Consider the following 18,570-nt stretch of genomic DNA (forward strand, 5'->3'; position numbering starts at 1 on the left):
GAACAGCTAGCACAATTGGCCTGAACTTGCCAGCGGACTCCAAATCCCAAGTGCATGGTTAAATTTAGGCACTGAGACTTCTTTCACACCCATCCATCCCATGATCTCCACCGGCCAAGCAGCCGCACACAGATGGCCTTGTCTGACTGCTTCAGGGGAGCGGAGGGCAGGTGACATCAACAGCTGGACCAGGGAGGAGAACCCAGACACGCGGGGTGGTTCGAGGTCTTATCAGGCTCGGATGAGTCATGAGAATGGCAGGCGATTGTGAGACGAGCGGCCGATGACACAGAGAGCGGTCATAGAGCATCAGTTTGGCTGAGCAGACATGGAAAGCATGTGAGAGAGAGTGTCTTGCTCTATTGCAAGACAACTGCTGCATCAGACACACTGACAAATGTACTAAACAACAGCCTAAAGGCCTGCTCACGCCAAGGATATTAACAATATATATATAGTTTAAAAAATCATTCTTAATTTAACAAGATAGCAGAAGTCATCACCACAGTTATAAAGATGATGGCACAGAGGAATGTTAATATTGGAATCACTTTCAGATTTTTTTTTTCCAGCTGATGAATGATGAGAGCATTTTGAATGAATCGATTGAGTGAACCATTCAATGATTCACTTAAATCCCTGAATCGATGTGGGGTGCGTTTCCCAAAAGCATAGTTGCTAACCTGTTAGCATCTTAGTTGGTTGGCAATGGGAAATTGTAGTTAGTTAGTTAGCAACTATGCATTTGGGAAATGCACCCCTGCGTTGTTGAATGAATCATTTGACTGGATGATTCAATGACTCACTCATAAAGGCAGTTACTTTACATCATCTCCTGGCACGTCAATGTAACTTACAGAAAATGTAATCGAAGGAATCTGTGCAATTAGGAGTTTAATGTGCGGTCGATAATTGCATCTGATTCAAGTTGGTCACGCAAATGTGTGTCCTTGACTGTTGATACAGACATGTTTGATACCTCAAATCAAGAAGCTTGTTGAGTATCGGGATGCTTTTTTTCAAAGTCATTAGACTTAAATTAAAAAAAAAATAGTTTTAGTGATTAGACTTAGATTTAAATTAATAATTAATAATACAACTAATATTAGTATATACAGCCTTACCTGGATACATTATTACATTAGACTATATTGTTGAAAACCGTGAGCTCTATTATCAGCAAAGCTCATTTTATATCTTACACACAAATACACATATGTATATTCACGTGAAGTGATGTATACTATAACAAATCTCTACTGCCTGATTTTTATTTTATTTTGCTGAAAATGTTAACTATATTATCTCCCAGGTCTTTACATAAAGTTATAAATATATCTAATTATGTCCAACTTAATATGCTTAAGCTGAAAGAAATCAGTTTTCAATAAAAAAAAAATCATTTTGCAAGGGGACAAAAGTAACACTTTAAATAAATGTGTAAAATATAAAATGTACTCCACTATTTTTTATTTTTTTTTACCGTGTACATGCAGTAAATTTGCGAAGTGTTATCTGTATCTCAACTGCTTGATTGCTTGTATTATCACAAAATGTAAAGTATAATTTACCAACATTAATCTGCTAAATGCAACAGTAAGGAATGGAAATATTAAGATTAACACTGATGTCATAATTTTCTGTAAAACAGCAATGTGTATTGTAAAAATCACTAAACAAATAAATTGACTGTGTTTTTAGTCTGGTAGATGAAGAAACGGGGAAGAAATCAGATATACTTATGTCTGAGTGATGGCATAAAGTCCACCGCCTTATGGAAGAGACTGACCAAAAAGTAAAGCAACCAGCCACAAGTTATTTTAATTTTCATTTCTGTTTTGGATTACTCTAAAATGGTACAATATTGGACTGGCAAAAAAAAAAAAAAAAAATTCAAAATGGCAAGGCTCTTTTCATTAATATTTGTACACAAATTCAAATATTTAGAGAATATACAGAAACTGTTACAGCAGTACAACAGTTATAACAGTTCTGTTCTTGTATATTTAGTTTGCTTCAAGTGCCTCAAAAAACAAATCAAAATTCTTTCAGTGATTTGAAAGCCATGAACCCAAGCACCCTAGCATTATGTCACACCGTTTGTTCAGAAATTGTCTGCATGGCTCAGATTTTGCTCTACATTTCTAGATCATCCTGAACCTGAGTGACATGCCAGGCTGTCTGCTCGAGACAGATAGATAGTTGTCTGTCCTCACGAGTGTGTTTGAGTTTGTTTGGGCGTTGTGTAGAGACTAGCGTCTCAAACATGGTGTCTCATTTCCCCTGCTGGTGATCAAATCTGCGATTAACACCACAGACGAGACAGCGGCCGGTGGACTGCCTGATACAAGCTCGCAGAAATGGTTTTGAAGTGAAGGTTTTATGGTACATGTTATGTCATCGGGTGCGGCGTCAGGTCACGCATCATGAGTCTGGGTAGATTACAGACCCTGTAAAACACCATCATAACAGCCCTGACCTCTTTTATTCACAGCAGACTGCCGAACAACTGCCTCATATGTTCCCTCCCTCGGGATCTTTTAAGTCTCCTCACTAACAAAGCTCTTTAAGAAGGCTTTTTCTAATCAAATTACATTGTCTTTATTTAAGCTCACGTTTGATCTTCGTGTGCTGTTGATCGATTCCTTAAAGAAACAGTTCACCCAGAAATGTTAATTGTCATCATTTAATCGCCAAACTCGTGAGACTTCAAAAGAGGAGGGGCTTTGCAGAATGTCTGAGCTGCTCTCTTCCACACAGTGACACTGATGCACATCCTCAGGCTTTCAAAAAGCAAACAAGCATCATTAAAGTGCCACGATTTACAGATAATAATGACTTAAATTTGAGCCTGTTCCAGTGTTATTATTAACTAAAATTAGGACTATTAAAATAAATGTTGTTTTTTAATTTGAAGGCTGAAATAAGAAACAAAAAGTGTGAATTAGAAAGCTTTCCTTGGTATTACAATTAGTATAAATAATATATATTATTTACAGGAAGACGACTGACATGTGAAGCAACCAACCACGGTTTGTTGACAAGATGTTTTGGAAACACTAATCTATAATAGATGATACCACATCAGCAAACTGATGAGCTGATTAAAAACCTGTGCACTCTGAATTACATAAATTGTTTGGAAGGCAGCCAATCAGATTGGAGCTTGCGGTTTTAGCCTGCTGTTGACATTTCTGTGTGCAATATCCATCAGACGGTCCATGGGCGTTACCGTCTGAGGTTTAGACTAGTCTTAGAGCAACTGGGTAGACTATAAAGTTTTGAAATATCTGCTCGTCTTGGCGCTCCACCCAAAGCTGAGATGTAATTGTGCATGTGGTGCATTGCATCAACCTGCAAATGCTTAATTATTCAGTCTGTCTGGTATGTGATGCCTTCAGTTGTATAATAGTGCCGCATTGTGTCATAACAATCCTAGAAGACGCATTTCTCTCTTTGTCTTACTGCAGAGTGCAAGTTCCACTGCACCAATGGCAGATGTCTGAAACTTCTCTCGCTGATTTGCAATCATCTGAATGAATGTGGAGACAACAGTGATGAGGAACACTGTCCTGCTGCTGTACCTCCACCTCCAGACACCATCCAGTGTAAGTCCGTCCGCCCACCTCTGCATCTCTGACAGGTGATATTGCATCAGCTACTGTAGAAAACCACTGGGCTACAGTCAAAATACCCTTCAGAAAAAGGCGAACCAAAAGTAGCTGCATGCATTGAAGTGATTTTGTGTCTTTGAATTAAATATTTATTCGATTATGTGGTTCAAAAAGAGCACTGTTTATGTGGCGTAAAATGAAATGAAACCCTTGCTTTCTTTGGTTAATGGGCTTATGTAAAAAATTCCACCAAAATGAACAAAAATGGCCCACAAGTTCACGATAAAGATGCAAATGGAAAAGTAGATTTCTGACCCAGGTCCAAATGAACCAACTCACTAAAACGAATCAGACTTGGTGCCGGAGAGCAACAGTCTACTAGTGTGTTTGAATCAGTTGCAAGGCTGGCTGTGCATTATAAAAGTGACATAAAAACAGCAACATGACACTTACTCATTGGGAAGAAAAATGGCTTGCTACTGGAAAAGCTGCACTATTTTGAAAACAGCTGAACTGCTGTTATGCGACTGTAAAATATAGGTCTGTGGTGTCGCCCAGATCTCTTTGCTTTGTGCTCTCTGCTGTTGTATTTGCTGATCATCCTGTTTTATTGATACTTTGTACAGCATTATGCCACAAGATGCCATGTGGTGCAGTTATCTTACCACAATTATGCTAGAAACATACCGAGCACAAGTGTGAGAACAACTCTTCTGCTGAGGAATACAGTTCATTAGCATAACTGTAGATGATACTGCAGATATGTTGACTTGGTGCATTTAAACAGAATTTCAGCTGATGTGCGTTAGCTGTGCAATGAAAGGGGCTTATCCAGTCAGATTTATTCTGGTTTTATCCAATATTACTCTGTATTCTCTATCAAGCATTGTACAAACTGAAATATGTAATGTATACTACACATTGTGTGAAAATTGTTTTAAAAATAAAAGCTAAAGGTTGCAATACTAGCAGCAGAGCATTTTAAATAACCAAAGTTACCAAACCACAACCAAAGTTTTAGCAAATCAGAGGTTAAAATGTGCTATTCCCTCCTCTGAACATATCAACATTTAACTTAGTTTTTTCTGTGATTAAATTAAAGTTAATATTCATGTAAAATAGCATTATTTGGGATGCATAAAGAATCTTTAATCTTAAATATGATGTTTAATCACAAATATCATTTGATTGATATTATTGCATTCTGGTAACAAGACAGCAACTGTATGATGCATTGTTTTAAAAAAGGGAAATTTTTTGCATTTAAAGAATATAACATTCAAATGTTCACTACTATAAAAATGTTGAGGTTGGTAAGATTTTTTTTTTTTTTTAAAGGATTTTTTAAAATTGTTTTTAAAAGAAGTCACACTGCTGTGCTTAAGGCTGTGGTTTTTAATTAGACAATATTGTGAAATAATATTACAATTCAGAAACAAAATGCAGTTTATTTCTATTAATATCACATGTCACATGTTAATGTCACATGATCCTTCAGAAATCCGTATAATATGGTGAGAACAAAAAAATCTTGTTGAAAACATGTATTTGCTGCTTAGTATTTTTATAAAAACAGAATTTTCAGTATTGATGAGTAATATAAAATATACAAAATATACTTTTAGTGTCCTAAAAATATTAAATGTCTTTAAAAAATATATTTTAATTTATTTAGTAGTTGTTGCAGTCATACTGTGCATTTTAGAACATAATTCTGTGCTGAGCAGTCTTTGTGCTCAGCATTATCTTCTGTCCATTTGAAAGCCGAATGCATCATTATATTTGACTCTGTCGGCATCAGTGCTAGACTGGTTGTTGTTGAAGGTTGCATTTTTTTTGTTGCTTTGTCTTTTGCTTGCTCACTGCTTTTATGTGTTTGCTTAATATGAGCTTTTACCGAATCGGTTTGGGTAGTTATTTGTATGACCTTCTCCTTCCATCATGTGCATGAATGTGTGCCCACAAGTGTTCGAATCTGTGTTTTTTATGTGGACACTGTTTGTAGATGAATATGTGAGCTCTACATCTTTACCGCGCACACACACTCTGACTCTTGCTTGATATCAGTTTTCTTGCAAGGCCAGTTAACATAAGAAACATCCAGACAGATGGTTAACGCTTTTAAACTTCAACAAAGGTGCTCAAGGTTCATTTTAGGACTGAGCCGAATTAGCTGGTTTTAATTCACCAGTGCTGTCCTCTCCATATTCTGTTGAGCTCTACTCTCTTTGGAAGTCTTTGACTCTAATAGAAAGAAAACTTATGGTCAGTTGATTTTCTGCTTTGATGCTTAACACTATTATTCACTCTCAAATACATTTAGATTGGCCGAGGGGACAAACAGGGTTGTTGATAGGTGTACAGTAAGCTGTTATATTCATTTTTTTAAATTTAGTTTTTACATCTATTTATTTTAGTTTTAAAGTAGACATGAAGATGTAGAGGAGTTTGTTTCTTCATCAGATTTGTAGAAATGTAGCATTTCATCACTAGCTCCCCAGTGGATGCACTGCAGTGAATGGGTGCCGTCAGAATGAGAGTCCAAACAGCTGATAAAAACATCACAATAATCCATAAGTAATCCACACCACTCCCGTCTATCAATTGATGTACTGTGAAGGGAAAAATGAAAAGTGAAAATCATTGAGGTGTTTTAACTTAATTTTAATTTTAATTCGAACCATTGTTTCTAGTCAAATAATCCATAATAACGCGTGTGAAAAATCATTCCTATGTTGTCCTCTCACATCAAAATCCACCAATATAGAATTATTTAGTTTTTGTAAACGGTGCTTGATCTCTGCAGATTTCTCTCCTGATTCAGACAAGACGACTTTTTCACTGGAAAAAAAAGCAATATTATGAATAAAGGACTCTGGTATTTTAGCGAGAAGCAACAATATGTTGGACTGGAGTCGTGTGAATCACACGTGGATTGTTATTATCAGCTGTTGGAAACTCATTCTGACGGCACCCATTCACTGCAGAGCATCCATTGGTGAACGAGTACATTTCTCCAAATCTGATGAAGAAACAAACTCATTTGCATCTTGGATAAACTGAGTTTGAGTTACATTTTCAGTGAATTTGTCGTGTCCATTTCCTCCTTTTTTTCTCTTTCTCCTTCCCCAGCAGCCATCTCTTCGTGAACACTCCCCACGCTGGGATTGCTCGGTTTTGTGTGCTTTATTTAACATACTTTTTTCTATTTTTTCCCTGCTGTCTGCTGAACAAGGGCCACTCTTTACCGATGAAACGGGTCCAACTGCTGCACTTAAAATATTTAGCAGTCTGGGCCGCATGTTAATGAAAGCGTCTGCGGCTGGCTGCTATTTTAGAGACACCTGTGTGCGCCGTGATTGAATTTTCAGAAGCCGAGGAGTGCTGATTTTTGTGTCGAGAAAGAGACAGCGAGCAAGAGAGACACAGAGGAGGCAAAACGAGAGATGGGGGGGGGGGGGAGCAAAATGATTTCAATTCTAATGGCCACGGCGGTAGCGTAGCTCTCGCTCAGACAGATGGATCATGAATATGGTCTAGACGCTTGGTGTCTGGGTGAGTCAGGGGGCATTGTACGAGAGGGGCCTTCACACTAACCCACCTCCACAACACACACACACACACACAGACTGTGAGTGGAGAAAATCAAAGCATTTTCAGGCAGAAATGTAATGTTTATCATCATACGCTCATCAGAAAGACAGGAGAAGGAGGTGACTCAATATCACAGGAGGCTTTGGTTCAATGAAGATGACGACGCCGACGTCATTGTTAAACATCATCTCTGACATTGTGTCTTAAGAGGCCGTTCACATATCGCGCCTAAAGACGCGTGGAAAACGCTAGGCGTGCCGCTTTCTCCTTCTTTCCAAAGCGCTCTGACAGAAGTGCTCCTGAGGCGTCTGCCTTTGCTAAGCAACCATGACGTGCTCTCTCCATGAAGACGCGGAAATTTCAGCAAAGGATAAATGGATTTGCAGCACAAAAAAATCGCTCGCAGTAGCGCTGCTGCTAAATTTATTTCAAAATTGCAATCCATCAACGTTGTTACGGCAAAGGATGAAGCTGATTGGTTAGTTCTTGTCACATGACCCGCGGCATTCTGAAAAGTTGAGATGTTTTTAACTCGATGCAGTGCAGACCATAGACAGTAAAAGAAATGGACACAGCGACCCCATTGGAACTCAATTGAGACAAATGAAGCCCAGTTTTAGCGTTTTTTAGCACTTCCGTTTCTGACGCGCAGACTCAAACGAAGCTTGACGACGTCAGCAACCTGTCTGACAGATGTAAATCTTCTAGTAGCTGTGCGTGCAAACTGCCATCGTTAATCTTGCAGAGACGGCGAGCTTGAGCGGGGAGTTCTTTGTCGTGAGTGAGCAGGAGTAAGTATTCTGATTAATTATTTTGTATAGTATTTTAAAATGTAACGCCAGTATGCCATATTAAGTTAATTGCCTGCGAGCTTCTCCTCCTGTCTGTACGGTAATGCGACAGAGTCGAGTGGTTATGACGAAATCGTTAGCCTATTTTTTACAAAAACTGTTTATACGGGGCCATAATGTAACATAGAAGGTAATGGAGCCCTTTATACATTGTCGTGTATCTTTAGAAATAAATAATGGACAAACAGAGTCTTTAAACACCTCAGATGTAAAGTTATTCGCTGTCAAAGTGATGCCAAAATGAATGGGAGTCAATGGGAATGCTAACGCTAGTGAAGTTCTGCTAAAATATGGCAGCCCCCGCCCGACTTCAAGTTCCGGTCGAGTTCCTTGCCCCCTGGTGCAGACGCGCCTGGAAAAAATGGGCACGTTGCACCGCGTCGCTTCCATTATGAGCGCGCATGCCACGCGCCTACATTGTAAATAACCAACTTGCGCGCACAAAAGACGCGAAATGTGAACGGCCCCTAAAGGGATCCTTTACTAATAGATGAACATTCTGTCATCATTTTCTCTTTCTCTTTCCTCTTCCTTCTTCTTGATCAAATAAATGCAGCCAAGGGGTAGAAAAGGAAAAAGAGGTTTCTTTCAAAAACATGAAAAATCTTAATTATTCCAAAGTCTAGGTGTCATGTGACAAGTTTCCACCATCAAATAAAAACACACAGATGGTCAGTGAGTCCATGTACTCCACCAAAAATATGTGTAAATGCTAATTATTGACTGATGGAGGACTTGGGACAGAGATAAGTGTGAGTGTGTGTCTCGGTGAAAGAGGGTGCTGACGGCTGCTGAGCTGGAAAATCTAGTGACTCAATTTGTCCGGCTGCTTTTCCTGCTCAACATGACCTTCCCACAGAACTATGTGTGTGATACTGACGTACTCATTACACTCCGCCAGTTTATCTGCAGTCGGACTCTAGCGGTGATGTGTGTTTGGGGTCAGAGGTCACTGTCACATTCCAATTCATCGTACACTGGAAATATCTGCAAATTTATGTCATAATATGGAAGAAAAGATCTGTTGCTAGTCCAATCGTATCCTTGTGAAAAAGAACTGTGCTAATTGTGCCGAATGTACACTTGTAGTATAATTGTAGTAAATAAATAAAAACTGTACTTGCATATACATTTCAGCTAATTACATTTGATATCAATTTAAACTGTAATGCATTTTCATTTAATCCCATTAAAATGTCTGAAAACATTACATTGAGTTTTCACTATATTCTTTTAAAATTATATTATTTCTGTAATCTTCTTTTTTCACAAGAGTTATATACACTGTAAAAAGTTTAACTATTATTTACTCAATTTTTTTGGTGAAACATTTTTACACTCAAAAAAATTGAGTAAATTTTAAAGCTGTGAAATCAATGAAATGTACTGTTTAAATTGAGTAATTGTAAGTAAAAAAATTAAGTAAATCTGAATAACTGAATAACTTTATATGAGAAATAAAATTAATTAGATATAATCAAAATTATAAAACACCACAACTGTAATTCTATGTAAAATAAACAAAAAATATTGAGTAGATATAATTGAAATATTGGATGAAATTTAACCAAACAAATGTGCTACGTTTACTACATGTAAAAGTGAATTTAACTTAATTTTGGACTATAAATGATCAAAATGTTGCATTCACTTTTTTTTTACACCATTTACCCTTTACAATTAATATAATAAAACCAAATAAAGAAAGAAACACATTTTTTATTAAACATTTATTTATCAATTAAACATCAGACAAAGTCTAAAATCAACCTTTGAAACATTGTATCCATTTTAATATTCCAGTAGATTGCAAAAATTAAAAACTGTAAAGCAGCCATAAGGGAAATGATTAAACCTTATGAAACATTTCATCCATCTTAGTATTCAAGTAGATTACATGTAAAATATGATAGCCGTAAGAGAAATGACATCTTACTTTGTTCCTGGTGCATACCAGCCATTTGCAGTCACACTCATTACCACTCATTAAACCATAAAAAAAAAGCAACACTTACATCAATATTAAAGGGATAGTTCACCCAAAAAGATGATGTTGTCATAATGTACTCGCTCTCAAGTTGTCCCAAACCTGTAGAGTTTCTTTCTTCTGTTGAACACAAAAGATATTTTAATGAATGTTGGTTAACAGACAGTTGAAAGTTGCCATTGACTTCCATGGTAGAAAAAAAAAAAAAAAAAAAGGCTACTATGCAAAGTCAATGGCAACCTTTAACAGCGTTAACCAACACTCTTTAATACTTGGCTGAATGTCACGTCACTTCACTTAAAATATCTTTTGTGTTCAACAGAAGAAAGAAACTCGTACAGGTTTGGGACAAATTGAGGGAGAGTAAATTATGACAACATCATCTTTTTGAGTGAACTATCCCTTCAACAGAATTAATCCGATAACAGAAACACTTCCATCAGGAATACCCATTCTGTGGGATGACCATGAACCACTACTATGCAAGAAGATAATTTTTTAACCTCTGAACATTAACAGAGAGTTTTGGAGGATCCAGCTCAAGAAACAGTTTTTGGAACAACTCAAGTGAGTACAGGTCCTTCTCAAAAAATTTTTATATTATGATAAAAGTTCATTATTTTCCATAATGTATTGATAAAAATTAAACTTTCATATATTTTTGATTCATTGCACAACAACTGAAATATTTCAGGTCTTTTATTGTTTTAATAGTGATGATTTTGGCATATAGCATTATAATATAGCATAAAGCAAATTTTGGATGTCATTCGGAAATCAAGGTGCCAGAGTCTGGAGGAAGACTGGGGAGAAGGAAATGCCAAAATGCCTGAAGTCCAGTGTCAAGTACCCACAGTCGGTGATGGTCTGGGGTGCCATGTCAGCTGCTGGTGTTGGTCTACTGTGTTTTATCAAGGGCAGGGTCAATGCAGCTAGCTATCAGGAGATTTTGGAGCACTTCATGCTTCCATCTGCTGAAAAGCTTTATGGAGATGAAGATTTCATTTTTCAGCACGACCTGGCACCTGCTCACAGTGCCAAAACCACTGGTAAATGGTTTACTGACCATGGTATTACTGTGCTCAATTGGCCTGCCAACTCTCCTGACCTGAGCCCCATAGAGAATCTGTGGGATATTGTGAAGAGAAAGTTAAGAGACGCAAGACAAAACACTCTGGATGAGCTTAAAGGCCGCTATTGAAGCATCCTGGGCCTCCATAACACCTCAGCAGTGCCACAGGCTGATTGCCTCCATGCCACGCCGCATTGAAGCAGTCATTTCTGCAAACGGATTCCCGAAGTATTGAGTGCATAACTGAACATAATTATTTAAAGGTTTACTTTTTTTTTTGTATTAAAAACACTTTTCTTTTATTGGTCGGATGAAATTTGCTAATGTTTTGAGAATTTGGGGTTTTCATGAGCTGTATGCCAAAATCATCAGTATTAAATCAATAAAAGACCTGAAATATTTCAGTTGGTGTGCAATGAATCTAAAATATATGAAAGTTTAGTTTTTATCATTACATTATGGAAAATAATGAACTTTATCACAATAAGCTAATTTTTTGAGAAGGACCTGTATTTGTGGGTCTTGGGATATCTCAAATCCAATGCATACGTGACTCCCAAAAGATAGCAGCAGGCTCTGCTGAGATTCCCAAGACTGCGGAGGACAGTGATGCCCTCAATCACAACTCCTACATCGCTGACTGCCCCATCATTGTCCCGAAGGATGTAGATTTTTATGACCTCCTCTGCCAACTCTGCGTGTACGAAGACGGGTAGATCAGCTGAACCCTACAGGCAAATTTTAAAGATAACTGGTTAGAGCTAACATTCAAACCTGAATGTTACAAAAAGCGATAAATACACAAAACAAATAGCACCTGAAGAAGCAAACATTCTGTTGGACCGTATGATAGGTAAAATCTCAAACAAAGTTTACTAGGGGGAGGAGTTGCAAAAATTAACAGCATTCTTCTTAACAAGAGGACAGGTTAATTTTCTACATAGGGACATTTATTTTTAACAATAAACCTAAAAGAAAAATGAAAAGAGACTAACTGTGAGCTTCTATGCTTTAAATCAATGCTATAGGCTTTTATTGAGGTCCGCATTATTTCAACCAATTTCTTTATAAACATGTTTAATATTTAAGTAAAATGACTAATGGTTTTGAAACAAAAAAGCTTGTTTAATTGCACTACTTGAAAAAAAATATGCATTGCATTAACCCTCACACTCAACCCTTAACCCTCTAAATAATTCTGTGGCTTAGTAAATATTACAATAATATTTAACTTTATGAACTTAATAAAATCTCTGAATATTATAAGATTGTAAATGTGTACCTTGAAATGCAATGTAGTTGCTTTGGATAAAAGCGTCTGCCAAATACATAAATGTAAACATAATAATTGACTAAAAATACAACAGTTAATTTTATCTAAAATGTACAGTTATATTTTATCTTTTTTTTCCACTAAAACAATTTAGTATTTGACTAACAAATTGTTTATTTATAATACACATAATATATTTGGAAATTTCTATCAAACTATTTAAGGATGCAAAATTAAACTGATCTGTTTCAGGGAACAAAAATATTACTTTAATTAAAATTAAAACAATGTACCCCTCCCCCAGCCTCCGCTGTCCTTCAATACCCACCAGGTCTGGATTTGTTTTGAAACAGCTGCGGTGACTGGAGTAATGGAATGAAAATTCGGCTTTAATGTATATATGTATGTATGTATGTGTATATATATATATATATATATATATATATATATATATATATATATATGTGTGTGTGTGTGTGTGTGTGTGTGTGTGTGTGTGTATATATAAATATTATATCAGTCTGGCGAGTAACCCTAAAAAAATTACCAGCCAAATAGCCATAGAGGGTAGGGGGGGATAATAGACGGTTGTTTTTTCTGCATTATTTTTTTTTTTAAATAAATGCAAGCTTAATGAGCTTAAGAAACTTATTTTAGAAACATTAAAAAGCTTACTGTTTTCAAACTTTTGACCGATATTGTATGTGATCTAGGTTTCAGTGCACTAGAATGATTTTACAACGGAGCAGGCCTTAAACTGGCTGACTCCCTATAGTGGGAGCTGATTAAAACGCACCAGTCTATGTTATGTCCACGCCATTTTAAATACTTTTGCATGGTATTTTTAGTGGTTATTTAAGAGCTCATACTTGAGTTCATATAGTAATTATGATGTTTTACAACAACGTGACAGCTTTTTACAAGACAGAATGTCATTTGAAAGTTCATAAATGATGTGTTCCCTTTTGACAAGCCACTGACCCCAAAGGGGAACCTATACAAAATCGTTTTCCATTGGGCATGTATAGTTATAGTTGCTGGACCACGGTACACTTATCGTTATACTTTCAAATGGCGGTTAAACGGTGATCCAAATAGTACGAAAGTTAATCCACTCCAAAAAAAAAAAAAAAAACCCTAACATACATATCGCTGCCCCACTAACTAACTTAGAAAACTACACTGTTATGTACACGTACACACGGTCAATGTTTAATCAACTTTTGAATAAAGTATTGCAAATATACATCGTTATAAAATGACTACTTACAGGAAATTCGAGTAATGCTGTTCACGTCGTTGCTGAGAAAAGCAGTCCTTCAGTGACAGGTGCCTCTTGCTTGAGCCGCGAAACTCGTTAAACTTCTTAAGATGTCGCACAATACAAACACAATTGTTAGGAAATCCTTAATAATTAACTTCTGAATTAAACATCACAAACATATTTAGTTTAAGCTGGCTAAATTACATAACGTACCCCGATATGAGAGGAGTGCGGGTCTTGCCGTCCTTCAGGTGACCTCGATTAAGTTACGAAACTTGTTGAAGATGACGTAAAATACAAAGACAATTGTTAGGAAATGCTTAATAATTATTAACTTTATAATAAAGTGTTACAAACGTAAGTAGGATTAGCTGACTAACCTTACTTACCAGGAGTTGTGAGGAGTATGGCTAGTCAACGTCTCTGCTGAGGAAAGCAGATTTTTTTTCCCTGTGGAGCTGCACACGTGATCACTTTAGCCGCGAAATTTACTTAATTTATTTAAACCGTTTTTTATTAAGCTGGAACTTTATTTAGGAAAATTGGTAGGAAATACTTAATAATTTTAGTTTCTAAAACAGATCAGTACAAGTAAATAATTATCAAATATTTATATTAGAATTCACCAGAAATATTGAGGGTATATTAAAAATATAATTAGTTAGTTAAATACTTATTTATTTTCATTAAATAAACTTAAATAATATATGTAAATTTTAGAGAAATTATTTGTTGGATTTTTAATTATTATTTTTAACCTGACCCACTCAAAATATCACTTAAATGATTTCAAAAGATTTTATTAAGTAAATATAGCTCTTTATTTTTGTGAAATTTACTAAGCCACTGAATTATTTTTTACAGTGTAGAGTTAGAACTGTTTAAACTCACATTAGCAATCTGCTGTGTCATTAGTTGAGCTATTTTAACATGACACAATGTCTTCATACAGCGCTCGTGTCGTAAGATGATAAAATAACATCTCAGTGACCAAAGACATCCATCCTCTGCATGTGCAACGGGACAAACGACTGCAAAATAGTGCAGATGGGACACAAGAATGTGCCCTGATGGAGCTGAGGAGCTCACATTATATATGATCCGTGTTTACTGGATCACTGAACTTTGGGAGGTGGAAATATCTTGATGCACGGACACACAAATGGAAACAAAGCAATGAGTCTACACTGTCACTGTGTTCTGTCTGTCTGCTGCGCTTAAACAAACACTCATATCCTGACGCGTGTAGCCTGCAGAGACCAAGAGGATTTGTGTGCTCCAGAGAGAATAATCCCAAAATATAAGACAATGTGAGACACACAGAACACAAGGGAAGCTAAAACCGCATTATCAAATCAAATCATCGTATCTTTTGCATTTGTAGTCTCTTAAATGTAGGGAGAGGTTCAGACAAAAATATTGCGAGATGATAGCATGTTTCATGTCGCCAGCGTTCAAGATGTCTGCCTGTTATTTGTCAGTCCGGTGGAGTCAGCCCTTAAATATTTTTCTGCTCCCTCCCTCTGGCAGTTGTGCACAGAGTGTGTTCATCTGTTTGGGGAAGGAAGTGAGTGTTTCGATGGTGAAGTGTACACTACCTCTCTCTCTCTCTCTCTCTGCAGCAAACCCCAAAACAGTCAGAGACAGCGCATCAGCAACAGGAGGCACTGCAGATACATGGTTTTAAAGCTAAAGTCTGCCTCCAAACTCGACTGTTTAGAAGTGATCTAATCTCACGGGGGACAAATTAAACTAAATGTTGTCATAGATTGAATAAAGTTTATATAGAGTGGAATGTCCCAGTTTATGTGCAGGGAAGAGTGACGAGACAATCAAGTCATCGGTTGGCTGTTGTTTCCGAGATGATGGAAGAGAGAGACCGTGTTTTTCTGTGTAAGAAATGAGACCGTTCCTGCAGCTGTCAGCTGATCTTTGGGTGTAGTCTGTCGAGCATAAATCAGACATCTCCCATCAGCACATTCGGATGGGATCAGTGCTCTAAAAAGGATGTTTGAGTTACGCTTATTAATCTTGATTTTTGTAGCGATTCGAACAGGATGTAGCTCTCTGTAGCTGTTGCTAAGGTGGAGGTGTATGTTTGTAGCTGTTATAGAAGATCATGTGGACTAGATGCATGTATTTATATGTGATTAACTCTAATTCCAGACATTTTGATCAGTTTTTTGAATCAGATGCAACTATCAGATCAATTTTGAGTGATAGATAAGACATTCGTAATGTTACAAATGATTTCTACTTCAAAATGCTGTTCTTTTTAACTTTGTGTTTATCACAGAATACTGAAAAGTAAAATCTTAAGCAACTGTTTTCAACGATAATAAATGAATCAGCATATTAGAATGATTTCTGAAGGATCGTGTTGCTGAAAATTCAGCATTGCATCACAGAAATCAATTATATTTTGAAATATATTCCAACAGAAAACAACTATATTAAACTGTAATCATTTTTCACAATATTAATAAATATTGCATTTATTTTTTAACAAATAAATGCAGCCTTGCTGAACAAACAGTAATGACCTCAAACAGTAGTGTCCAGTTTAATACACTTTTGTTAATCCAGCTAAATGGCATTTGAAATCTAATTTAAGTACAGTAATATGTAAAGTTGTGATTTAAGCACCAATACATCAAAAACAGCACTATCAGCACAAATTTCCAATTTGCCAATTCTGAATTTAGTATTCAAATGATCTTGTAAATGCATTTATAAAAATTCAGAATCAAATCCTCACTCAAAATCAAACTGAATTTTGTTGTAAATTGAATTTTTCTGAACTTAAAAAATTATTTAATCTGATAATAAAAACCTCTGAATTAGGAATGAGATCAAATTGATTTCCTTTCTACCTAAGGATTCATACCCCTAGGGTGCACAAAGATGGTTAATTACTGGTTTCTTTTAGATATTCCAACCAGTTCCAATCAAAAATGTATTTACATCTATCCATCCACAGAAAAAATGTAAGAAATGGCTCACAATGAGCTACATAGAAAGTGTCCATCAGGTTCATTCTCTTATTTCTTCTTCTGTCTCACTCTTTTAGTTTTGACAGTCAAGGAGATGTGTCCTGATCTGAGGTCACAATCATGTAGCGGAAGCTCTAAAGGTTGCTAAAAGCCAGACGAGACACTCAGTAAGGACAAACCTGGGCGTATGTTTCCCCCAGTGGTTTGTGTGTGGCTTTTTTACGAGTGGTTTTACTTACCGTGAGTGTCCTGTGAGGAGTGAGAAAAAAGCAGGAGAAAGCTGCAGACGTTTAGATTGCACTCTTTAAGAAAAGTCTGTTTTCTTAGATGTACTGTGTTAATATGAAGGAATTTGCTGTATTTACCAGTACTTTTTACATTTTTTTTTCTTATTTCTTCTTACAGTGTAAGCCGTATTTAAAAAATTAAGACAGAATATGGCAGGAGTTTGTGAAATGTTTTATGTATAGCCTACATGTCTGTGTGTGACTCAAGAGTTCAGGACTGTGGTTTTTCTCCTTTTTTGTGCCTCTGCTCTTGTAGGAACTTGTGTAATATTTTGTCTCGTTATGAGTGTTTGGGTTTTTCTCTGGAAGGCCAAAGGAAAACAAAAATTCATATGTTGTGTACAAAGTTTAAAGGGTTCTTCACCATTCAGAGTGGAACTGAGAGTAAAAAAGAAATGCAATTCAAACTCAGCATTTTAATTAAATAGAAAAGGAAAATTTGTCAAGATAAACTTGAATGTTGACTTGAAGGCTTGTCTGAAAGTTTAAAAGGATGGAAGGATAAATGGATGAATGAACGGATTAACGGGTAAATGTATGTATGTATGAATGGGTAGATAGATGGATGGATGGAGAGATGAATGTATACATGTGTAGATGGGTGATGGATGAAAGGATACATAGTAGATGGATGGATAGATGGATGAATGGATGGATGGATACATGGGTAGATGGTTAGATGGATGTATAGATGAATGGATGAGTGGATGGATAGATGGATGGATACATGGGTAGATGGTTGGATGAGTGGATACATGGGTAGATGGTTGGACAGATGAGTGGATGGATACATGGGTTGATGGATGGATGCATACATGGGTAGATGGATGGACAGGCGGATGGATGGATGGATGGATACATGGGTTGATGGATGGATGCATACATGGGTAGATGGATGGACAGGTGGATGGATGGATGGATACATGTTTAGATGGATGGACAGATGGATGGGTAGATGGTTGGACAGATGGATGGATAGATGGATGGATGGATCCATGGGTTGATGGATGGATGCATACATGGGTAGATGGATGGACAGGTGGATGGATGGATGGATACATGGGTAGATGGATGGACAGATGGATGGGTAGATGGTTGGACAGATGGATGGATAGATGGATGGATGGATGGATGGATCCATGGGTTGATGGATGGATGCATACATGGGTAGATGGATGGACAGGTGGATGGATGGATGGATACATGGGTAGATGGATGGACAGATGGATGGGTAGATGGTTGGACAGATGGATGGATAGATGGATGGATGGATGGATGGATCCATGGGTTGATGGATGGATGCATACATGGGTAGATGGATGGACAGGTGGATGGATGGATGGATACATGGGTAGATGGATGGACAGATGGATGGGTAGATGGTTGGACAGATGGATGGATAGATGGATGGATGGATGGATAGATGGATGGATGGATGGATGGATCCATGGGTTGATGGATGGATGCATACATGGGTAGATGGATGGACAGGTGGATGGATGGATGGATGGATACATGGGTAGATAGATGGACAGATGGATGGGTAGATGGTTGGACAGATGGATGGATAGATGGATGGATGGATGGATGGATCCATGGGTTGATGGATGGATGCATACATGGGTAGATGGATGG

General features: G+C 37.0%; 1 protein-coding gene across 1 annotated transcript in view; it reads left to right on the forward strand.

Annotated features, from left to right (window-relative positions):
- ldlrad4a (low density lipoprotein receptor class A domain containing 4a) overlaps nt 1-18,570 on the forward strand; it is an 84,696-nt gene that overhangs the window by 37,555 nt on the left and 28,571 nt on the right. The window contains exon 3 of the mRNA XM_026240967.1: nt 3,471-3,608. Within this exon, the coding sequence (XP_026096752.1) occupies nt 3,471-3,608 (138 nt within the window). The remainder of the gene's footprint in view (nt 1-3,470; nt 3,609-18,570) is intronic.

This window comes from Carassius auratus, linkage group LG44F (assembly GCF_003368295.1).
Source record: "Carassius auratus strain Wakin linkage group LG44F, ASM336829v1, whole genome shotgun sequence".
In the NCBI taxonomy this organism is placed as follows: domain Eukaryota; kingdom Metazoa; phylum Chordata; class Actinopteri; order Cypriniformes; family Cyprinidae; genus Carassius; species Carassius auratus.